The sequence below is a fragment of the Chroicocephalus ridibundus genome, chromosome Z, assembly GCF_963924245.1.
Source record: "Chroicocephalus ridibundus chromosome Z, bChrRid1.1, whole genome shotgun sequence".
Lineage (NCBI taxonomy): Eukaryota > Metazoa > Chordata > Aves > Charadriiformes > Laridae > Chroicocephalus > Chroicocephalus ridibundus.
The window spans coordinates 11557010-11581587 of NC_086316.1; the positions used below are offsets into that span (position 1 = coordinate 11557010).

At 44.2% G+C, this 24578-nt stretch overlaps 2 protein-coding genes across 12 annotated transcripts in view; one reads left to right on the top strand and one right to left on the bottom strand.

The window, feature by feature from the left end:
• Window positions 1–682, bottom strand: part of SMC2 (structural maintenance of chromosomes 2) — a 21776-nt gene extending 21094 nt beyond the window's left edge. For all 3 annotated transcript variants that reach the window (XM_063320110.1, XM_063320109.1, XM_063320111.1), the window contains exon 1: window positions 547–682. The gene's annotated coding sequence lies outside the window, so the exon portion shown is untranslated. The remainder of the gene's footprint in view (window positions 1–546) is intronic.
• PTGR1 (prostaglandin reductase 1) lies at window positions 667–22634 on the top strand. Of its 9 annotated transcripts, none has more exons than XM_063320117.1 (13): window positions 667–791; window positions 1392–1583; window positions 3487–3531; window positions 11018–11121; window positions 11792–11898; window positions 12982–13027; window positions 13711–13770; window positions 14984–15151; window positions 16595–16712; window positions 17007–17162; window positions 18513–18618; window positions 19612–19730; window positions 21987–22633. In XM_063320117.1, the coding sequence occupies exons 5-13, from the start codon at window positions 11793–11795 to the stop codon at window positions 22095–22097; spliced, it is 990 nt and encodes a 329-aa protein (XP_063176187.1). In that variant the 5' UTR covers window positions 667–791; window positions 1392–1583; window positions 3487–3531; window positions 11018–11121; window position 11792; the 3' UTR covers window positions 22098–22633. The 9 variants fall into 9 exon arrangements, with proteins under 9 accessions (XP_063176187.1, XP_063176183.1, XP_063176188.1 ...); XM_063320118.1 differs by having other exon boundaries at window positions 760–890; window positions 11761–11898; window positions 21987–22634; XM_063320114.1 differs by having other exon boundaries at window positions 760–890.
• The last annotated feature ends 1944 nt before the right edge of the window (window positions 22635–24578 follow it).

Below are 24578 nucleotides of genomic sequence, written 5' to 3' on the forward strand. Positions count from 1 at the left end.
CAGACTAATCACACTGCATGCCGAACAAACAGTTAAATATGTGAGAAAATGGAAACACATGCCTTTTACAACAAAAAAATTATGCATTTATAAACGGAAAATTCCAAGTAGACCCTAGATCCAGGAAGCATCCCAACAATAACCTGTAAATCGGTATTTTTAAGCAACGTGACTTCACACAACCGCTCATCGCGACACTTGTATGCAGACTTGCACGAAGACCGTGGCATAATCCTGGTTTCTTACAAAGCCAGGCCTTAGTCCATCAGCCGGCGAAGAGAAGGGAAAGGTCCGCACCTTTCACAACCCGGCAGAAGAACCCTTTCCAACCTGCAGGACTGCCACCTGCTCGGCCCCACCGCACCGGAGGGACAACCTCGGCTCTGAGGCGCCGGGAACACACGCAGCCCCATCCTTGCCCCTGCCGCCACTATGGCGCCCGCCCCCACCTTCTCACCGACGGCACCCCGACTCCCCACAGCCCCACCGGTGCCTCTGCCAAGCCAGCCCTCGCTGCCCGCTCGGAATCAGCCGGGTCCCACTCACCTGGCGCTGGCTGCCCTGTCCCTGACCCCCAGTGCTTCACGGCCGGCGCCGCTCTCAGCCGCCCCTAAAGATTGAATTTTGGCGCCAAGACTCGGCGGCCGTTAGAGGAGGTGCCTGATGGCGGCTGCCCCGGCGCTGCCTGCTTCCGGCGGCCCTCCTCTTAAACTGAGGTCTGCCGCGCTTTCTGTTTCAGAGGAGGAGCAAGCACCTCCACAACGAAGCCTCTCGGCCTGAGGGGAGGGCAGGTACCCTCGGGTCAGGCGAGAGCGGCAGGCAGGGGCCGATGAGAAAGGCCACCTCCACCCCTGACAGGCAGAGAGGGGCGGGCCACGGGGGGAGAACGGGTGAGATATAGCGGGTTTTGCTATTGTGAGGGGTTGCAGCTGTGGGATCGCTGGGTCTGAGAGAGACCGAAATGGTGTGTCGTGCTCCCCCTGAGGGAAGGGAGTCGCAGCTATGGGATCGTGGTGCCTGAGAGAGGAGGAAACGGCGGGTCTTGCTCCCATGAGGAGCTGCAGCCATGGGTCTGCGGTGCCTGCGAGAGGAGCAAATGGCGGGTAGTGCTCAGCTATGGGACCGCAGTGCCTGAGAGGGGAGAGATGAGGGTGGGTGAGAAGGCGCTTGGGTATTAGTGTGGCGTTACGTGGCGTGGCTGACGATCTTGGGGTTAACTCCAGGCTGCGGCGGGAAGTGTCTTAGTACCGCCCTTAAATTACATTAAAATTAATAAGTGCCGTTCTGTACTCCCACCACCCCTACTGCTCCCCCCAAAAAACCCAAAACCGAAACTACCTATGCTTGGTCAGTTATCTTGCTGTGATTTAGAGGTTTTTCCATTTAAGCAGATTAAAGAGAACCTATTCAAAGTGTGCGAGCGCTTGTCATTGGAAGAACAGTAGTTGTCCAGTGCTGCATTCATCACAGTGGAAAAGCAAAGTCAGCTGAATGCGTTTACTGTTTCCTGAAAGTGCTGTAGTTAACGCTGTAAAAATAGACCAGTATTTTGCAGGAGGACTGCTGTGATGCACTTTAAAAAGGTAAAATATATTTCAGAAGGTAGAATCTCTCACTAAGTAAGAAAAGAGAGCTGTAAAAAGGTCACAAGGCCCTGTGAAACCAGACACTTGGTATAAACAAACAAAATAAAATGCCTTACTAATGAATGTGAGGAACATCCCACCACAGGAGGTGCAAAAACCGTCTGAAAACCAGACTGCTGATGGATAAGGCATGAAGTCAACAAAAACTTGCAGTAACGGGGAAAGGTAAAGGTGGCAGTGGGAGATGTCGACCACCAACTCAGTTGGAGACTGGATACTGAATAGGGTTACACCCCACCACCACCTCGGTGCTGGAGCATGTGCACATCAATTAAAGGAAATTGTAACCTTAAATGAAAGCGAGAGACTATACTAATCAATAGAAATTGTTAAGATAAAGTACCAAGTAGTAATTATAACTAAGGGTGTGTATTTCTGTGTTTTGGACTGTATAAATATTCCTAAGAGTTTTTAGGCCGGTGTGCTAGCTTTGTGGATTACCACCTAGCACCCAACTCTGCAGAAATTAAATACATAGGTAATATATCTACTCTGTGTGTATATTGGCGTCTGCACAGTGGGTAAATGACCCCGCTTTGGAGCGACAGCTGGACATTAGTGTTACCACTGAGAGGTGGGGGGCTGCTGTAAAACTGAACTACCTAGCCTATAGTCTGAGCTTATTTTCATCATTTGAAATAATTAAGACCGCAGGTCTACATTATAGGGAAAATTTTTTGTGTGTCTGCTCGCTTCAGGAATTACATTGGATGTAGTGTGACCTGTTAAAGGCATTACAGTTACTGCGGGAGGGAAGTATGGTAGCTACGAAGCACTTGATGATGTCCTGTCAGCTGTTCATTTTGCTAACATCTGGACACCACACTAAGAAAAATAATTTTGAAGTATGGGGAAGAATCAGACTTGACACCATGTAACTATACAGCCGTCATTAAATGCCACTTTTGACTTTGCACATTGAAAATCTTTCAAAATGATTTTTGAATTGGTTTTGATTGGCAAAAAAGTCTGCGATCTGTGGCAAATGTGCTTGCACATTTCTTGCCTGAAGGCCACTTCCTGATTAGTTTCTGTGTGAGTTTTCTGATGTGAGAGGCTTTCTACTATAAAGATAAATATGTATGTTCTATATTTGCATATAACATGAGGGAAAGGGATAATTTGGCCCCTTCTTAAGTGGTTATGCAATAGCTTTCACCTCATAAGCCCTAGAAGTTGGGTGCTTCACTTGGTGTAATGGTAAAATGTGCTATTTTAATGATAGTGTTCAATTTTAAGGAACTAAAAAAATGTTGCAGCTAACTGTCACGGAGTTAGCATGTTGGAATGAATATAGGATGTGGTTTGAGGAAGGAAAAGGTATTTTTATCAGCTGCTTATCTAGGAGAATTTTTAGTAGCGTGATACCATAATGTGCATTATGCCAAATGTATAGCAGATGCCTTTCCTAGCTCTGAAGTCACAGGTAAATACTCTACAAAGGTAAACATATAGTATAGCTTCACTGGTTTATGAAATGAGTATTTTAAGAATTGGGAAAGGGTTTGATTTTGGTAAGTACGTGATGATACAGCACAAAATTAATGAAATCAATTCAGAAAGAGGTGGTTTTTTTGGAACTCATTAGCGTACTCCCTAGAATCTCTGAGGGCTGAAAGCACAGTCACAGCAGACACACAAAAGATGGCGTTCTATTTTGGTAAAGGAACACCTGTTTATTTTCATTTCATGGGATGAATTTAACAGTAAGCTTTTTGGGTAGACAGATATTGTAAGGGTTGTGTTTTGGGGTTTGGTGTTTGGTTGTTTTTTTTTTCGCAAATCATGCTATAGTTAATTCTTGGTTCAGAGGAGATAATTGTTCTTTTTTTCTTCTCAGGACTGAATGGGAGCACCTGGCTAAACCGGTTTCAGAACACAAAAGGTGAGATGCAGGGAGTGGTCATTCAACTCTGCTCTGTTTCGCCTCGGCGGACGCTTATCGATCCCTATCTATGCAGAGATAACTTGGGGGGAGCTGTGTAAATGGCTCGGCCCGGGGTGGTCTCAACACTGCGTTACAATAAGAACTGAAACCAGAACTGAAACCCGAACGGTGCCTTTAACAAACAAAATGCCCTGAGTCACGCCCCACCGCTATTCAGTGAGTGTGAGGTCAGACATCACAAAATAAACATTGCTGTCTGAGGGGCCATCAAACCACCGGGGATAACCACCCCAGATAGTGTCATCCATTCAAGCACAGTCCCGAAAAAGGATATTTAAGTCCAAAGTTTTGGGGAGAAAAAAGGGGGAATCCTCCAAAGATACAGCTGGTCTGTAGGAGATTTCTGCCCCACCTTGTCCAGGACGCTGTGCAAGGTAACTTCCCGGGGCTGAGTGGCCTGACCTGAGAGAGAGAGGGTAAGTGATTTAATAACGTGCTCTAAGATTGTGATTTGTGCACTTGTTTAAGGTATTCATATCTGGCGTGCAGGTGGTTTGTGGGGTTATTTTTTTGGGATCACTTGTTAGGTCGTAATAGTGTATTCTGTGAATTGTTTTGTTCTTTTCCCCCTAAATTCCACTAGGGCATTCTTCCATTGTATCCATAAGAACTTGCAATAGTGGCGTAGCGGACCTGTGAGTGAAGTCCAAATAAACTGTCAATTTGAACCTCTCAGTGAAGTCTTTTTCTCTCCATCACAAGGACTCAGTTCTGGTGAAAGAAATTAAGAGTGCATACATCCTGAATAAATCTTCCATGAGAGTTTTCTGGTGCTTCAGGTATTTTGAAGAATGTGTTGTAGAAACCTGCGCTAAATAATAATCAAAACCAACAATAATAATAAATAAATATGAAATTATAACTTCGCTTGCTCCTAATATTGATTTAATTCCTAAGGTGTTCATGTCACAGTTCATATGAAATAAGCACTAGTTCTTGTGCCAACAGCTAATTATGAATTAAGTGTGCTAGTTGCCATTATGTAGTCACTGAAAAATTCAGGTTGGTAGGGATTTTAGGAGGTCATGTAGTCTGTGCACATGGGCAAAGCCAGACCAGACTCGCCAGATTGCTCACAGGCATGTGAAGTTGTAAAAATTTTGAAAGATGGAGATTCCACAATGTGAAAACCCATGCTTCCCTCAGTCTAAAGTAGGTACAGATTTCCTTGCACCAGTCAATAGCATCTGAGATCCACTACTGTAGGTTCTGGCTCGGTTTGCTGGGGAATTTGGGACAACAGGTGAACTGGCAAATCCAGTCAGTTGTTCAGATTTGATTAGCACATTGAAATTCACTAATCTTACAGTTTGGGAAGGGAAGCAACAACAAAGGTTAAATACCAGACCAAGTATTAAGCAGGTGATTTAGAAAGTCTGGTCTTCCTCTGTCAGGTAACTGAGACTACATTTCTAATCTAGACAAGTTGAATACCCACTAGATGTTTTTTGTTCTGTGGTGGTACTGCAGTCTCCTTGTGGGGTAGGTTTATATCTGCTCAAGCCTATACCTCTCGTGAGCTGATATTCCTGCTAAGGTCTACAACCCTTGAAAAGAAGGTTCCTGGAGGAGAAAGTGAGACCCTGGAAGGCTGGCAATCCCTCTCAGCTCACAAGGGCAACAGATCAGTGCACGTTCAGGATTCTCAGATGGGAAAATCTTTAGCCACAGAAACCAGAAGTCTGGAGAAGGACCGTCTTCTGAATCTCTTGTTTGTGTAAAAAACTTGTGAAGCTTTACTTGGGGATTCACCATGACCACTTTTGGTCTTGCATATTTAGGGAGGTCAAAGCACCAGAGGAAAGGCAGGCAGGCAGGCTAAGAACAGGGGGTGTGGGGTGAGTTAAAGGATTTTTCTTTCAAGCCTGCAGATTTAGTGTTTTAAACTGCAGTGGTGGATGTAATCCTTGGTCTAACTCTCACAAGTTTTCTTGTGCTGGGCCACACATCACAGCCTGATGGCTTCTCTGTCGTGGCACTGGGAGCCCTAGGATGGCATTTTGCACAGATGGACCCATTTTCACTTGCTACAGTAAAATACTGTGCTGAGCTGATGTGCGCTGCAGGAGCAGGGAGGTCCTCAGGCCCCTTTGCCAGATGCTGTCTACTGTCTGTAGCGATACAACAAGTGCTAACCACTGCTGTGTGCTTCCACCCTTCCACTCCATCTCCTTAGACTCTCGTTGATTTCCCTCTTTTCTTTTTTTTTCTTGTCCCTTTATCTTTTCATTTATCCGTTTCAGTATCCTTAATACTACAGATGTATTGGAGTGGTAACAGATAACAGGTATGTATTGGATTTGCTAGGTGGGCTGGAGCAGCAAGTTTCCTTCTTGAGGGAGAAGCTGGTTGCAGGTTATGAGCAGGAACTCATTCCAAGGATCAATCTGCCCTTGTAATACTGCAAAATTTCAGGAGAGGGCCTCAGAAGGATTGCTGGTGCTTGAACGTATGTTTATAACTTCCGATCTGAACACACGGGGCTGTCTTATTGCACTCAGCTGCAAGAGACAGGGGTGTTTAACCTTTGTAGAGATCAGTAATGAGAACTGTGGGAAGGAGCAGCCAACAGGCAGGTTTATTACGTCCTGAAGGTCTTGCAGTAACTTTATAACATCAGATACCAGCCTGAGATTTCTTATCTTTTTCCCCTAAAACAGCATTACTTGCTTGGTGTAGTCAAAAGTTTGGGGGTTAATTTAAATGGAGTTTTCTAGAAATCTAAGCTTAACGGGACTTCTGCTTTTCTTTGGCAGCTGTAAAATCAAGCAAATAAAACACTTCTCTATGTGGTGCAGTAACAGGCATGTCCTGCAAATATAAGAAGTGAAACGGTGCTGCAGTATGTCTCCACCACTTTGATGAAATTTTGCATTTACTGATGTTGCAGCATGTGTTTGGACTGTATCAACATTTAAGCAAGGGGGAAGTAGAAAGTGCTTGAAAGACATTTAAGAGTGCCCCGCAGTGACCAGGGAATCACAGCTGGCGCTTCAAGAAGCTTTGACTTAGTTTGTCAGCCCAGGTTATCTGCAGTGTCCTGTCTTCCTTCCCACCTGTGGGCTTCTTGCTTACTCTTTCTTATCAGACATAGTTCTTAAGATTCTCATTTTATGTGCAATTTCTGAGAGATGAAGGGCAGCTGATGTGTTTCAGTACAGGTCTTGGCTTCCCTTTTCCCCTCCCCGTGTCAGCTCTGTCTGCAGGACTGTTGAACTTCTGTTGGAATTACAGCCTTGTAACAAAGTGCGGGACAGCACAGTCTTTTTACCTAGTGATGACTACTTACCTCGCAATCTTTGACCTCCTTCCAGGGCCTTATAGCATTGCATAATGAAGTTGCAGCTTTATTGTTTCATAATGCAGTGTCATGCTTGCTCAGATATTTGCAATATAGCATCTGCCAAAAGTAGCATGGGAGTGGTTTGCCTTTACCTTACTTTTCACTACGGGAAAAACATTATTTCTGAGAAAGCTAAGCCAGAGGGGAGGAACAGGTAATTTTTGCTATGATTTGCAGCACTTGGGATTTGAGGCCCTGGTAACTCCCAGGTAACTGGTAATCCTGTAATGTATGGGGAATCCCGAGGTAGCCTCTGGATTATGACTCCCTTGGCAGACTTACTGCCAAGAAGTCCTTTTAAGTTTGTTTGTTTGTTTTTTAAAGTATTTAGAAAGTCTTTTATGCTGGTGCCTGGCAGATTGCTTTGAAATGCAGCAGGAGACTGCATAAATTGGATCTGGAGGAAGGGACTAGACGAGATAATGATTTCCTGAATAACTTCTCAGTTGTGGTCTCAGTTGTGGTGATCGGGTGGATTTTCCTCAGCACTGATCTACAAACTAGTTATGTCTGAGAGATATATTTCACTCAGCTTTTTATTGTACCCATTTCTTACAATGTAGCTGGAAGCATAGCTGTTCCTGCATCAAAATGGAGATAAAACAAAACTAGTACCACAGCCATTTCTGCAAGTTAATTGTGACTGGCAGCAAGATGAACTGTTAAGCTAACCCCGAATTCGAATTGAACTTACTTGTAACTGACAGGCTTCTAAGATGATTTTGTCCTGAAGATTAGATATGGGCAAGCCCAGGCTAGGAAACCATACCACACAAGACATGAATGTTCGTTGAGGTTACTTAAGGAAAGTAAACTTTGCTGGTTTGACTCATGGTCCCTTTAGAGCTGTACTATTCTTCTACTTAATATGAAGATTCCCAAATTTCAGATACCACCACCAGCTCCTCAGCATCCAGTCAAAGTCTCTCAATTTTCTCAGACTTGTCTGTCTTCTCTTATTCCTGACCTTATTTTCCAGTTGCTAGTGTCTCCTATGGGATCCCAGTTTTCACCTCTTCCTTCTTCTCTTCTCTCCCATTTTCCCCTGAATTCTGAATCTGTGTCCCTGCGCATTTTGGGGGATTGAGCTGTGATAACCTGCGTGATGGTGCTTTACTTGCAACTCAGCTACATTTGCACCACCTGCAGTGTCTGAACACAGACTGGATCTTTGCTTTCTTACATACAGTGTTAGTGCACAAAGCCGATTCCCCAGTCCATTACTTCTTTCCTAGGTGTCTGATTTTATGGAAAAAGTTGATAGAGATTAATATAAAACTTTATTCTTTGATAACTTGATGGGCTAAACTAAGGACAAGAAGGGTTTGAAGGACCTCAGAGTAAATGCTGTCTTGGACTTCAATTTCAGTTAAAGCTTTAATGGTTCTTTTGTAAGAATATCAGGCAGAAATTCATCACCTTTTTTCCTTGGACTTGCTAGAAATGAATTATCATCTTCATGGACTGTCCTTTCTGAAGTTTTTCTTATGGCTGCAAAGGCATGATTGTAGTGGTCTATGAAATACTTTATACAGAAAACACACAAAAGAAATGTATTATTCAAACCTACTGACAACAAAGTAGTTCTACGGTGCAATGGTTACTGCTCTTGAAGCTGAGATGGTGGCTACCACATGCTTAGTCTAGTGATCCTTTTGCTGGATCCCACAGATGTTGCATCACTGCTGTTTATGCTTTAGAGTTCTTTAGTATGCTTAAGCAATGTAGTCCTTACCGGTTCTTATGATTTTATATCTAAACATACAAAATAATCTTGGTTTGTTAACCTAGAAATTGGTGTGCAAATCCATTCATCAAGCATGTGTCTTTGTTCTGTTTTCTGTTAGTTTGGTTTGGGGCTTTTTGTTTTACAACCAACAGAGAACATCCCTAGCCTTGAAGTGACTATAATAATGTGATTTCAGTAAAAGGTGACAAGCAGTCAGCAGAAAATTTGTCCTGTTCCCAAAGTCCCTAAAGGTAATAAAAGTGGTTCAGGGAAATTCATCTTTCCGTATTGTTTGTAGGAGGTCATTACTCTGCTGAAAAATCTGTGTGTTGCAAAAAGTAGAGATCTTTTGAGAGGAACATGAAGATTGGTGTGGATGGAAGGTCTGAGTGTGGAAGCACCACAAGGAACAGCAGAAGAGAGGTAGAAATGGCCAATACCGATGGCACCTAGATTTGCAGATCATCAGGATTCGTGCGGCTTCTTAGAGGATCAGATAGGGAAAACAGAGGACATCCTGGACCAAGAAACAACAAGTTCTTGTACTCAGACTAAAGTGAGGAATCAGGCTATTAAGAGATGGTGGTGGGAACTAAAGAAGAGGGCTGGAGCCTTGAGGCACACAGAGGAAAGAGACAAAAAGCAGGGGGTCAATATTGATGACTCACAGAGGTGAGATAGGATGGGAGACAAAGCAGTTCTGAATCACTGTTGGCTCCCCGGGGGTACAAATGGAGCTACCCAGCGTCCCTTGTCCCCGTCATTCTTGGCTGGAGCACTTGGGTAGCTGTGTCTGAACGCAGGACACGCTGCTGGGACAAAAACAGCTCTTTGTGAGTATAAGCAAGTGAGTGGGGTCAGTTTTCTGTTACTCCAAATTTACTTTTTGCTCCTGTAAGCCCCTTTGCTGAGTTTGCTTTGCTGTTGCTGCAGTGTTGCAATATAATATAGTAATATATAGTAATATAATTGATAGTAAAGCAACAGCAGCAGTGGATGGCAATGCTAGGGTAGTTGCCAGGGGAGTGCCACCTGCTGCTTTTTTTTTTTCTTTTTTTTTTTTTTTTTTTTTTTTTTTAAAGAAACAACGTTGGCAGATCAGCTGGCAATTGCTGCAGATAAGTTTTCTGTGACCTTTGTTCTTGTTGCGATTGTATATGGTAAGTGAGGAATGCTGGTTTTGGCTGCTCACTTTATGAATGCAGGATGCTTTGACAGAAATCTTGGTGATACTTCTTTCATTTTGTGAAAGAGCTACCTGTCCTGATAAAGGTGATTTCCCCAGCACACACTCCTCATGCAAGAACCCTTCATCTGTGTTGTGTTTGTTTCTCATCTAGGAACCCTGTTTCATCACAGGAGGTTGATGAGTGCTGATGGGTTTCTGGATCTGGTGGCTTTTGTTTTTATCTGAATAATCATAGAATCATAGAATTGCCTAGGTTGGAAGGGACCTTTCAGATCATCTAGTCCAACCATCATAATGGAGAGGTTGCCCTGTGCATCTTTTAAAAGTAATGTTTGTTTTCTCAGGTCTCTGTTCCTAATTAGTACTTTTGTCTTAAGGTGTTTTGTGGTTGAACATGCTGCTATGTATCGGTCTCTTTACACTTTTCACCCTTTGTATTCTACTTGAATATTTTCGCAAGAAAAATAAAAGCTGAAGACAGATAGTGCCTGGACAAAGTTCTCTGCCATGCCACATGCCTCATTGCAACACAGTTGAGGCAAAATGCCAAAGCTCGCTACTGTTTCTTAAGATGGCTCTCTAATGCACGGATTCGGGCATGCAGAGGCATGGCCATGCAAGCTCTGGTCCTTTGGTGCGTGCAGTGGGAGCAGTGAAGGTGTCCTTTGAGAGCCTGCGGGCATCTCACCATGTAAATGTCATGATAGTGTGACAGTGTCCCCTTGTGATAGTGGTGTATTATGGATCATGTGCTATGTTAAATGATGGATTGAACATTGAATTTTGTATTCATTTTTAATTAGATATTTTTTCCTCTGTGGCAGAACTCTGAAGAGGTTTAGGGCAGGACTGATAAAATGTGATTTGAAGAAACTCCTGCTGCAGGGAATAATCTCAGTCTCCAGGCTACAATGTTTTGTAGTTTCTAAGACTGTGGGTTTTGAGTATTTAGCTTTGCATATTGCAGAACATTCTTGTGCAACTGGCTGGGCGGTGAATTGGAGCAATCTGTAAGGATGATCTCAAATCTTAATAGGAGAAAGGTGACTCATGTTGGGTGTGCCCTGTGCCAGGTTTACTGAGTGTTTACTCTTTCTCCTGAGGAAGTGGACTGAGGGTGGTACTTATTCTGTTCATAAAAGCAGATGGCTTTGCCTTCTAGGAGGTGTGTGACTGAGGGAATCCAGCCACCGAGTGAGTCGGGTGCAGAGCGTTATTGGCTGGCCTTGTCAGCAGAGGACGTGGTTTTCTACCTGCCTGCTCTAAGTATAAACCTCTCTTTCTTTGTCCTTGTTGATGCACTTGCTTTTAGGAATAAGAAGGGGGCTGTAAGGGTAAAGCAAATGTAAATAATTTGTTTGTTTCCATCTTGTATAGCAGATGCTGGTGACAATGTGCTCCCAAGTTCCAAGCCGTGAGCTTGGCAACTGGAGAAAAGCATTTTCTTTCATCATAAGGGGTATCATGGAGAGAGGTCTTTCTTACCTTTGCATTTCTCCCTTGCACTTTAAGCTTGTAAAAGTTTAGGTTCAGTACTCACCCCGTGTAATCAGGGCAGAAGAATTTAAGTGGTTTATATTTTTCCTTCCAGGATTTTTTTTCTCTCCTTAAACTAGTAGATTTTCCCACTTTGATTTCTTTCGAGTGGGAGCTGTACATCTTGCTGGGGCTGACTTCCCAGACCAAGGCTTGCTGTCAGCAGTCCAGGAGGTCCAGCAGGTCGCAGGAAGCTCTGGGTTGCTTAGGCAATGAGGGGGCTTTTCAGACATTTTCTTGATACGGCGATACTACCACAGGATGCAGGCAAAGGCTGTGACAGCACTTTATCAAGTTACTGCTCTGCTTTGTAAAGCTTAAAACTAGCCCTTATGAGCAGACCAGCACCATTGGGCATCTCTTTGACAGGCGATCTTTGGCTGTGCTGTTTGCTGTGCAGGATGGTAACTGCCAAGGTGTGGGTTCTGAAGAAGCATTTTGAGGGTTTCCCCAAAACCAGTGACTTCGACCTGAAAAAGATAGAGCTGCCAAACCTAAAGGATGGAGGTAAGTGGAGTGCCACCTGTTACTGTTATTTCCAGAGGCTGGCTGGTTGCTGATGAATGACTGTGTCTCTAACTGTTTGTTTTTCTGGCTTGAATTTTCGAAAATGGGTTGGCACGGCATGTGGCGAGCCATGCACCTTAGCAGAGAAAGGCAGTTGCTCAAGAACATGTATGTTGATGGGTTTGGTGGGTTTTAAGACACACTGCATTCTGATAATATCCTTAGAAACAGTGTCTGAGCTCTTCTAACTCCAGCGCGCAGCAGCCATGGCATGCCTTTCACAGTCTCACAGTGGTACTTCTGTAGTATTCAGGCACACTTAAAAATTTCATGCCTGTGGGTATTTAAGAAAATGGAGTAATTTCTTCCTTCCCATTTTAATCCCTACAGCAAGGAAAGACATAACTTCATACTAGAGTACCATTTTTAAAGGAGATCGCCTTTCTTATTCTGAGTAATGGGAAAATAGTTAAATCTGAATAAATTTCTAGTTTGTACTAGCTAGACCACTGCAGCCCAGGCAATGAAAGGTATTATTAGGTGGAGTTGAACAGCTAAAACTGCTGTGTGAATGAGAATTTAATTAAAATTTGTTCTACAAGTGTATTTCACAAAAACTAGTGTCATTAGAGACAATAACATGGATTAGGCTACCTAGAAAAGACAGCCTAATGCTTTCTGTTTAAGGAAGTTGTATTTGACCTGTGCCGAGGTTTCTTACCACCCTCTACTGGTTGAATCACGAGAAGACATTTCATATCTGGGTCAAAAGTAAGTTAGTGCTTTGCTTTGGGGTTTGGCCTCTTGAGCCTTCTATAGAGAGAGAAGGCAGATAGAGAAAAGAAGCTAGCCTGCTAAAGAGACAGTACAGAAAGTGTTTTTTGTAACAGTGAAGGGATGATCCAGACAGAGTTAATGAATGTAACAGTTGTTTCTGTTAGTTTTTCCCTAAAGGATTACGGGATGTGGGGTTTTTGAGCTGTCATGAATTCCTATAGCTTTTGTTGAAAGACTGACTTTGTATGGAAACTATGCTTTACTGCACTGCTGACGCCCAGGAATTTGCTTTGTCTTTTTTTGCAGAGTTGCTGCTTGAATCAGTGTTTCTCAGTGTTGATCCTTACATGAGGTATACCTTTTTCTTCTTTTAAATTGCTGGCTAAGATACCTCATTTGATCTCCCACTTAAACCTCGAAAGAATATCTGCCAGGAGCGTCCCCTGTTGCCAGAGTCCCAGATGCCTTTGTCAACTTTTTATAAAATGTGTGTAAATTATAAGACTTCCAGTATGGACCTATGTCAGATTTAGCCAGACATTAGCATAATGATGCTGCAGCCTGACTTTTCTCAGACTGTGGTGTTGTTTCTTGTCATGTCTCTTCCACTGGAATGTAACAGGCTTGAATGAGATTGCAGCCCTGTTGCAGTAGCTGCTTCACTTGCTGATATGCCCATGTTAATAGGTGGTGGTTCAAGTACAGGGATACTGGGTGGTTTGAAGAAGTCCGGTGAACCCTAGCGTCAGAGATAGTTCTTTGGAGTCTAAGCCTTGTAGTGGTGGACCATGCTGCGAAAATTAGTACTATTGTGTCCCCAACGCTCTAGCCCAGTATTTGGTCAAGGTGGGATGCTCAGGTAGCTGGCTATGGAAAACATCCAGTTATGTCATTACAATGACAAGCTCGTTGGAATCTGTTCAGCATCACTGCTTATGCTTTCTTTTTGGGTCAGACAGTAGCTACTACTTAACAGTTTATCTGGAACATCATTAAATTTGCTTACAGTAAGCCAACTCTCTGCCTGTGTTACAGACCTTACAGTCGACGGGACATGAAGGAAGGGGACATAATGATAGGCACACAGGTTGCCAGGTGAGATCTTCAGTTCTTGTTATCCATACACATGGCAGATCTCAAAGGAATGTATTAACATTTGAGACATTTGCAGCCTGCATTACATATTCTTGACGTGAGTCTACATACTTCTGCAACTGTGTTCTTGTTTGTAATTGATTGGACCATGGTTTTCTTGTGAGAACCTCTTTGCCTTCTTGGAGAGCCTTCAGGCCTCTGATGTGATCTATATGTTATTTCTGGCGATGATGTTTTAAAAGGAAATTTTTACAAGCAGAGGCATGAAGAAATGACCATTGTACTTGTCCTAAGTGTCAACTTCATGTTTTAAAATCTGATGTGCTAGTAATTGCATGCCAGAAACCATGCATGCTATCTACTCCAGCTGAGAATACCTCAGTGTCACCTAAGATACAGCTCTAGTTGTAGCCAAAGGGTTTTAAATCCATCCTTTCCCAAGCTTGTGGTAATTTAGCTACACAGATGTTTCCCTTTGTCAGCTTGCTCCTGCTGTGCTGCCTCTAAGTTACTGCCCAGGAACATCTGTGGCCTTTGACTCTTGTGTTTCTCTGCAAGAGCACTGAGGGCTTGGATAAATTAACAACCAAGTCTGTTGAACAGAAGGCCAACTGTTTTCAATATTTCAAAGCTGCTTACCTACCATTTCCCAGCGTAGTTTTCCTGTTGGGCTAAGAAAGTTGAATTTTCATTTGGTGTAGAGACACTGCAAGTATGAACTTCTCCCTGTTAGATACTGCTTTCTCTGTGGTTTTAGTACCCCAGGAGGTTCAGCCTTCAAGATCTCCAACTTTTAAACGAGGTGCAGGTTGTCTAAGGAGGGAACTGCTTGATACAGCCTCTCTGTGACTTCTTGCTTTTCCAGCCTTTAATCCCAGCATCCTCTTTCCTGCGTTCTAACTCAGATGCCTAGTTTGAATTCATACCAGGCTGGTGCTAGTCAAACAAAAGTCGGCATCCATGTGGGAGCATTGAATTTGTGGTGGGCAGGGCTGAGTCTAGAATCATATTGCCCAGTATCCCCCTGGTAATCAGAGATTGTAAACATTTTGGGAAGCCTACAGCATCAGCAGGTGTGGGCTAAATGTCCTGGCATGAAATATTTCTTTTCTCCTTGCATCGCATGGCAACGGGAATAAAGGAGGGAAGAGCCAGGAATGATTTGTGTCTGACAGGATATTCTTTTTTTTTTTTTTCCCCTTCTTTTAAACAGGATTGTGGAAAGCAAGAATCCTGCCTTTACAGTGGGGGACTTTGTCGTGGCTAGAAGTGGCTGGAGAACTCATTTCATCTCTGATGGGAAAGACCTACAACTCCTTCCTTCTAGTTGGCCAGAATCACTCCCCAGATCTCTGGCTCTTGGGACAGTTGGCATGCCAGGGTGAGTTTCGAGATCCAGAGGCAGCTACCCCCTGGATTTTGCTGTGCAGGATGTTTCCACCTATTTGTATGGCCTTTTTCCCCTGTCTTGTTTTATCAGTATGTTGTCTGCTCACTGTGGTAAAAAGTGTGCTGCTGGGTGCCCTTAATCCTGTAGGGGGCCTGAAGTTTGGCCCATCCTCTAGATTAGAGGAGACTTGCCTTGGACATTTTGGTGCCGCTCCTTGAGAAGTTGTAATAAGGTAGGAAGAAGATCCAGGAGGGGCTGGAAAGAATCCAGTTCAATCTAAATTAACCTCAGTGGAAAGACTCAAACTTCAGTGGCACCTGGACCAGCCTGCTTTTGCGGATTGGGCTCTTCTGCTATCACCATTTCCAGAATTGCCCCAGAATGGCAAAAGACAGCTGTCATATTGTGCAGTAAAACAGAGGTCCTTTAAATTGCACTGCAGCAGACAGAGCTGCTGTGCTTTGGAATCTGTATTCACTACTGCAGTCTCTCAGTCATCTCATATTTCTTCTCTCTTTCTCTGTAGTTTGTATTGGAGATCAGGACTTGGCCAGTCCTGTAAACACAGAAGGCTGTCAAAATGATCATAACATTGTGTGTGATGTAGAATCGTAGAATCATAGGGTTGGAAGGGACCTCTGGAGATCATCTAGTCCAACCTCCCTGCCAGAGCAGAACTCGTATTTCACTTTGACATCAGGCAAGATGCATGTTTTTCCAGACAGCTGCAAGATGGATTCAGTTTGCCCTTTCGGTTCAGACCAAGTGGGAAGCTCTCAGCTTGAATTTAGGAGTTAGAAGAAAAGTTTGCTGGGATTCTGGGCCAGTGGATCAATTGCTTCAGGAAGCTTGCAAAGCCTGACGTTATTCAGTATTAATGTGATCAGTGGAACATGCTTGAGCGAAACCTACACTGAAGGAATTACTATTCATGCAGTGGCCATAGCTCTGCACAGTAGTCCTCAGGAGCAGTGTGCCCATCAGTTCAGCAAGGTTTTGCTACCATTTTTTCTTTTTCTGACAGCGTTGATTTGTCATGAGTATCATTTAATCTTTGCCTCAATCTGGTAGATACCAGCTGGCTACTGACCTCTATCTAGCTTGGATTCACTGTCTTTTCCAGTGTGTAACCAAGTTGTTGCCTTACGGAGTTATCTCTGTGTTTTTCCTTTTTGGTAGAGAGCACAAGGAAAGCTGCTTTCACCTAAGGCAGACTTCTGCCACGGCATCCTGTTTCGCAGTAGTGTATCTGTATTTTTTCTGGAATGGCTGTAAAAAAGCCAAGTTAAGAAGTTTGGGTTAATTTTTGTATTCGTAAAGAATGAGGAAAACTGAATCTTGTTCAAGTTGTGACAATATTTTGGTTCAGTGTGGTTAAGTCAAATCTCTGTATCTGGCATCTTTTATTCCTCACTGAGCACTCTTTCTTCACAGCCTCACTGCGTATTTTGGTCTGCTGGAGGTCTGCAAGATGAAGCCAGGCGAGACGGTGCTGGTTAATGCTGCAGCTGGCGCTGTGGGCTCTGTGGTGGGGCAGCTTGCTAAAATTGGGGTGAGTGGCTTAAACTGCTCATACTTGCTCCTCAGAAGGCTCACCTGAGAGACAGGGGAGCAAGGCCATGAATGATCAGGAGGGCAAGCGTCCCTGAAGGCATGCCTACAGTAAGGTCTTGAGACGGGACAAGCTCCTGAAGATGCAGCAAAGCTAGTTGAATGTTTCCTAGAGCTCAAGAACTCATATGGTGATGGCAGCCTGACTTTAAGGGTGAGCCCTTCACCCAGCACTTTGAGTGTCAGCTTGTGTTGTGAGGGGATGTTTAGAAATGTTTTTCTCCTTTCCTTGCAGGGTTGCAAAGTGGTTGGCTGTGCTGGCTCAGAGGACAAGGTTGCCTATCTGAAAGAAATAGGCTTTGATGAAGCCTTTAATTACAAGACTGTTACATCTTTGGATGAAGCACTGCGTAAAGCCTCTCCTGATGGCTATGACTGTTTCTTTGACAATGTGAGTTCTGAGAGAGGGCCTTGCCCTAAGCAGGCTGTCATTTTCCTTAAACTGTAGCAGGAACTCAATATTGTATACATCTAATTGAAGAATACACCAGGAAATCGATATTGAGTTCCATCTAATTGAGAAATTATCTCCGTAAGAGCTTACTGTTTTCCTGTTCCCTTCCCACTTTTATTTCTGCAGCCGATTTTGGGCAGTAATAGAAAGAACAAAGACTGAAGAGCAAAGCTGCATTGTTGGTGGTGTTTGTGAATGGAGAGAGAGAAGCTTCTCTTCACTCTCTGGAAAGTATGGCATATTTTGGGGAGGTGAGGGTCACAGTGAACATTTAACTGACGCTGAACAGAGAGAGCTCCAGTCCATTCCTGGCCCTACCTTGAACCACAGGCAGTTCTCTGCTGTTACTGGAAGGGGAACAAGCATGGATGGTGCCATGTTACATGGCCCAGGGGGCCACACTGGTACCTGTAAACAAAATAGTTGCAAGGCCCTCTTGTGAAATTGCTGTAGTGGCATGTGGTGTTTGAATGTGACCGTCTTCTCAAGAGGGTGTTTGAACGTGACCGTCTTGTTCTGGAGGCTAAGAGAGTTTAACAGTCAAACCATATCGGTTAGCCTTCAACGGAGAACAAGCCCTGGCTTTTTTAATTTCTTAGTATTGATAACATATGTATTATACCTTATAGTATAATATGCATGGTGCTAGGGCAAAGCACCTGCCCCTGCTGTAGGAGCTCGTGTTTGCTTTGCCTCACCCTTGCAATTTCACGTCCTGTGCTGCTAAGGTCTTAAATAGGTTTTATGGTCACGTCTGTTCCCTTCACTCTCACTTCCAACGTTTGTACAGAGCTCTCCCCAGCAGTAAATTTTCTCATGACTTTTCTCCGCTAAGAGCTTCTGAGCACAGCATATCCTTATTTGTGAGAAGATAATCATTAAGTAAAAACTTGACATCACCATGTTGTGAAGAGGTAAAAGTGCAGACTGGTGTGGGGGAAAAGCAGAGGTGGTGCTTCTTAGTGCCCCTAGACATGCCCCTTAAGAGGAGGGATCTAAGGGCAAGTCCTGCCCAATGCTTCCAAACCAAGCTTTGTGAAGCAGATTTGGAATTAAAACCAATTTCCTGTATTCATAACTAATTTTTAGAAGAGTGAGATCAAGTTCTTATAGGTGTTGACTAGAGTGTAAAGCTGTAAGGGTTTCCTGCAGCCACCAAGTCTTTGGAGTAGTGGAACCTTTCCACCCTTTGATTGAACCTGTTGGTGCAACAGTGCAAGGTTGCAGGTTTTGGCAGTCAATGCTAAACACTGGATTCTAATGCTGCACATGCTCTGGTTCTCATAGGTGGGTGGAGAATTTGCCAGTATTGCTATCAATCATATGAAGAAATACGGAAGGATTGCAGTCTGCGGAGCCATCTCTCAGTACAATGACTCCATGCCTCAGAAAGGTGTGGGCTTGCTTTCTTGTGTCTAAGTTTATTTCCTGCTTGGTAACAGCAGAGAGAAAGATGTAATGGGAGTTTCTGGAGATTTTATTGGTTGTTTCCGTATTGACTGTATGTATGTGTGTACATTTGGGTAACTCTCTGCTGCCCTGAGACAGTGGGAGTGTGACCACGCTCCTTGTGTCCCCTTTGTGCACGCTTGTATTGGATGGAGAACATCAGCTGATTAGAAATGAAGGAGAGACTAAACTACTTAAAACAGGATTCCCCAGGGCTCTAAGCAGATACAGATCAGTAGAAGGCAGGTGTGGTGGCATGATGCCATTTACACAGTATGTACTTTTAGATGAACGAATGGATTTCCCTTGGGTTTTTAGATGAGGCAGCTTAGGGTTTATTTTTCCATAAGACTTCAGCTACTGGTGAAATGTGGCTGAGATGAATATTCACTTTCAATAGCATTAAGTTTTCCAAATTTGCCTTCTAGAAGAAATGGGAGGTCTGAATTCTGAAACGGAATTCTGAGTCTGAAACTGACTGGCTTTGGACTCCCAGATCACTTTAAAAATGAGACAGGCTGTCACAGATTTTTATGATTGAGGGAACTGTTTTTTAATGTGTATAACTTTTTTGAGATTAGCAAGAGCATGAGAGCAAGAACAGACTATCAAACAAGCTGTCAAAACAGTATTTCCAGGATTCATCTGAAGCCCCTTGGATGAAACTAAAGTCATTTTACTTCTGAATGAAACTTTTTTCAGAGTGTTGGGTGTTCAGCCCCACAGCTTGACAGATCAGGCTTTTGTTTCCCTGAGTGGCTGTCTGCCCATGAATCTTTGTTCTTTTGTCCTGGAAATTCTGTTTGGAAAAAAATAGTAGTTTTGGCTAGAACAAAGTGATTCAGTGGTCTTCACTGGCTAAAAGATCTCTTTACACATTGGGTTTTATTTTAAATGAAACTGATATTGCAGGTGGTTTGGTTCCTTTCTCTTGCAGGGGCTTACATTCAGATTCCAATGATCTTCAAAGAGCTTCGAATGGAAGGATTTATTGTGTCCCGCTGGAATAACCGCCGGGACGAAGGTCTGAAGGCCCTGCTAAAATGGGTGGTGGAGGTAAGGAAGGAAGGGATAGTTTTCTGTAAGGTGTACTCACACCATAGCTTCCCTCTTTGCAAGGGGTCTCTTGTCATAGTTGTTGAGCTGAGGTCCCAGTGTGATACTTTTCTTCCACCTGACTTGATCTTTGAGCCTTTTGGGGACACTCAAACCATAGTCAATGTGCCTGATCCCTTGTGCTTTGTTGAAACCTGCAATATTAGCTTGTATGCTTAGATGTATTCCAGAATACATGTAGGCATTGAAAAAGGGTGCTTCAAGAGTAATTCAAAACACTTCTCTGGCAATGAAGAGTTTCATGTTTAGAGTAATTCCTCTGTTTCTCATTCATCACTCTCCTTTCATTTGTAAGTATGAGCAAGGGTTGCCATTGTAGCGTTGTGCTGAAATTACTGGCAAGAATGGATGATTTTATGGAATTGGGAGCTGGGCTTTAAAGGGACTTTAAAGGGAATTTCTTGAATTTTATTTTTCTAAATGGAGGCTAAGTTTAACGCTTGGTTCATGGCTGTGAAAAGCTTGTGAGTGTGAACACTAAAGGCTAAGAGGATCTAGCTTTTACAAACATGAAGATTTGGGATTGATAACTTGGATTTGCAATTTCATACTTCCCTATGGGTAGAGACGGGCCTGGCTTTGGGGAAACAATCCCCTACCTGTCCATTGTTTGGGGACCACTTAGCACTAAATCCGTGCTGGCGTGTTTTTATAGCAGTGACTTTTGCTCCCTGTTATGACTCCCAAGTAGAATCACAGAATCATAGAATCATAGGGTTGGAAGGGACCTCTGGAGATCATCTAGCCCAACCCCCTGCCAGAGCAGGGTCACCCAGAGCAGGTTACACAGGAACGCGTCCAGGCGGGTTTTGAATGTCTCCAGAGACGGAGATTCCACCACCTCTCTGGGCAGCCTGTGCCAGTGCTCTGCTACCCTCAAAGGAAAGAAGTTCCTCCTCATGTTTAGTTGGAACTTCCTATGCTCAAGTTTGTGCCCATTACCTCTTGTCCTGTCCCCGGGCACCACTGAAAAGATCCTGGCCCCATCCTCGTGACATCCACCCTTAAAGAACTTATAAGTGTTGATAAGGTCCCCCCTCAGCCATCTTTTTTCCAGACTGAAGAGACCGAAGTCTCTCAGCCTTTCTTCCTAAGAGAGATGTTTCAGTCCCCGAATCATCTCGGCAGCCCTTTGCTGCACCCTCTCCAGGAGTTCCCTGTCCCTCTTGAACCAGGGAGCCCAGAACTGGACACAGTACTCCAGGTGCGGCCTCACCAAGGCAGAGTAGAGGGGGAGGATGACCTCCCTCCACCTGCTGGCCACACTCTTCTTGATGCACCCCAGGATGCCATTGGCTTTCTTGGCCACGAGGGCACATTGCTGGCTCATGGTCATCCCGTTGTCCACCAGGACTCCCAGGTCTCTTTCCACTGAGCTGCTCTCCAGCAGGTCAGCCCCCAACCAGTCCTGGTGCATGGGGTTATTCCTCCCCAGGTGCAGCACCCTACACTTGCCCTTATTGAATTCCATAAGGTTACGCTTTGCCCAGATCTCCAACCTGTCCAGGTCTCTCTGTATGGTGGCACAGCCTTCCAGTGTGTCAGCCACCCCTCCCAGCTTTGTGTCATCAGCAAACTTGCTGAGGGTGCATTCTGTCCCCTCATCCAGGTCATTGATAAATATATTGAAGAGGACTGGACCCAGTACTGACCCCTGGGGAATACCACTTGTCACTGACCACCAACTAGACCCTGTGCCCCTAATCACGACCCTCTGAGCTCTCTCTTTCAACCAGTTTTCTATCCACCCCACTGTCCATTCATCCAACCCACACTTCCTAAGCTTCCCTATGAGGATGCTGTGGGAGACCATGTCAAACGCCTTGCTGAAGTCAAGGTAGACAACATCCACCAGCATCCCCTCATCTCTCCATCCAGTCATGCCATCGTAGAAGGCTATCAGATTAGTCAGACATGATTTCCCCTTGGTGAATCCATGATGAGTACTTCTGATAGCTTTCTTTTCCTCCATGTAGAAGTTTCTTTTCCTCCAAGTAGAAGGTCTTGCAGCAAAAGCAGATCCTTAAAACAGCCTGCCTAGTTTTGCAAAGTTACTCTGGTGCATACCAGCTTGTATATTTCAGATGAAACATACAGGCTAGAGAAAAATTGTTTGCATTTTAGTCCCCTGAAGATGGTGAAAACTAGGCTGCTGGTGAGTGAAAACTCAGCAATTTCCTTTCTTACTTTTGACAGGGAAAAGTGAAATGCCGTGAAGAAGTCACTGAAGGATTTGAAAACATGCCAATGGCTTTCATAGGAATGTTAAAGGGAGAAAACCTTGGGAAAGCCATTGTAAAAGTCTGAAGGTCTTGGGAGACTGGCACAGGAGAATGTGATTCTATTAAGTGCTTTTCACTAATTGAAAGGCACGTTTCAGCCTTTTTGCTGGATGTTTGGTGATGATAGCTTCTGTTAATAGTTGGGCTAGTAAGTGTAAGCATATGCCAATTGCTTTGCTTCTGAAGAATTCAAGAGTTGCTTCCCAAAGCTACATTTAAAGAAAAAGCGCCTTAACACTGCCGAACATCATCAGAACTGTAACAGATTTAATAGAACCCTGAACCTTCCTACAAGTTGGCTTGGAGAAGGGAAAAGCAATTGCAAAAGCTTTGCCAGCTAATGACTAATGTTTACCTGTTGATTTGGCCCAGAACTTGGCAAGAGGGTTTTTTTTTAACCAATATCAAGGAGCAAAGAAGAGGCTAACAGCACCTGGGAGTTCCCAGCTTCCTCACTGGCTGTCTTTTTGGGGTTTTTTTGTTTTTTTTTTTTTTCTTTTACATTTGTCAGGAAATGTAGATATCTCACTTATTGTGAGATTATGGAAAGAAAAAATAAATCTGTTAATGGCTACTTTCCTTGTCTTATAGTTCTGTTTGTGGAGTGCCCTTCTCTTCACTTTTTTGTGTTTTAACAGAGTGGCTAAAATATTACAAGAACGTATTTATCCCAGCAGATCTCACAGTACAGGTGATATGGATAGGTCACTTACCTGGGTAATTTGGTCATTGGTGTCCAATCTTAGGGCTGACCTTGCCATGGTGTTCACCCTGGCTCTCCTGGAAGATAACATCAATATGCTTGCCTTAGCTGTGTTAAATTGATGTCCAGGACACACATGGTGCTAAGTGAAGGAGACACAGATTAGCAACAATAAGTATTTTAGATGTATTGAAAAAGTCAGAACAAGAACCTGTTGCTACAGGATACAGACAGGTATTGAAGGTGACAGTGATCCACCTTAAACCACTGTGGAGGACTTCTTGGTTAATTTTTGGGTCTCATTATTGATCTGTGAAGAGGGATCCTAAGTGGCCTTAGTGTCTTTGCAGTGCCAGGATTAGATGCGCTGTCTGACAACAAGAAGAGATCACTTACTTAAGATGTAGATCAACCAACACTTGCTGAGTGGACTGAACAAAAGACGTCCTGAAATACAGGTTGACTGGCCATTGGGGAAATAATGCATCTTTGCACAAGTAGGGGAGAGGATCTGGTTGCTTTATAGGGTTTTCTGAGGAGAAAGAATTGCTGGTTTGGGTTAGCTCCAGTGCTGTGGTTTTCAGCCAGCCCCTGAGAAAAATCTGTGGATTAATACTGCTGCACAGCATGGAAAATTATAAACCTGAAAAGGGAGTTTGTTTTTAGTAGGCTTCAGGTCCACTGTGTAGAGGTCTGCTGTTACTTGATGTCATTCTCACAATCCCTGCCTTTGCCTTCTGTGACCTGGGTGGTGTGGTTAGAGTCCTTGCCAGTGAAGACAGAAGCAAAAAAGTTGTTGAGTACCTCAGCCTTCTCTGTATCCTGGGTGATGAGGTTTTCCATTTCCTTTTGGAGAGAGCCCACATTTACCCTAGTCTTCCTTTTGTCACCGACATACATATAGAAGCTTTTCTTGTTGCCCTTGACATCCCTGGCCAGACTTATTTGATCTGGGCTTTAGCTTTCCTAACCTGATCCCTGGCTGCTCAGTTTCTCTGTATTCCCCACAGGCTTCCTGTCCTTGCTTCCACCCTCTGTAGGCTTCCTTTTTCTAATTGAGATTGTCCAGGAGCTCCTTGTCCATCCGTACAGGCCTCCTGGTATTTTTGCCCAAGTTCCACTTTGTTGGGATACATCGCTCCTGAGCTTGGAGGAGGTGATCCTTGATTATTAACGAGCTTTCTTGGGCCCCTCTCCCCTCCAGGGCTTTATCCTACGGTACTCTACCAAACAGATCCCTGAAGACGCCAAAGTCTACTCTCCTGAAGTCCAGGGTGGTGAGCTTGCTGTGCACCCTCCTTGCTGCCCGAAGGATCTTGAACTCCACCATTTCATGGTCACTGCAGCCAAAGCTGCCCTTAAGCTTCACATTCCCCACCAGCCCCTCCTTGTTGGTGAGAACAAGGTCCCATGTGGTACCTCTCCTTGTTGGCTCCTCTGTCGCTTGGAGAAGGAAGCTATCATTGATGCATTCCAGGAACCTGCTGGATTGCTTATGCCCTGATGCATCGTCCCTCCAAGAGATATCGGAGCGGTTGAAGTCCCCCATGAGGACCAGGGTGTGCGAATGTGAAGCTGCTTCGATCTGTCTATAGAGGGCCTCATCTGCTTGGTCTTCCTGGTCAAGTCCTGTAGCAGACCCCCCACTATAATGTCACCTGTCCCTGCCCTCCCTTTAATCCTGACCCATAAGCTCTCCATCAGTCCTTATCCATCCCCAGGTGGAGCTCCATGCACTCCAGCTGTCATTCACATAGAGGGCAACACCCCTCCCCGTTTCCCCTGCCTGTCCTTTACAAAGAG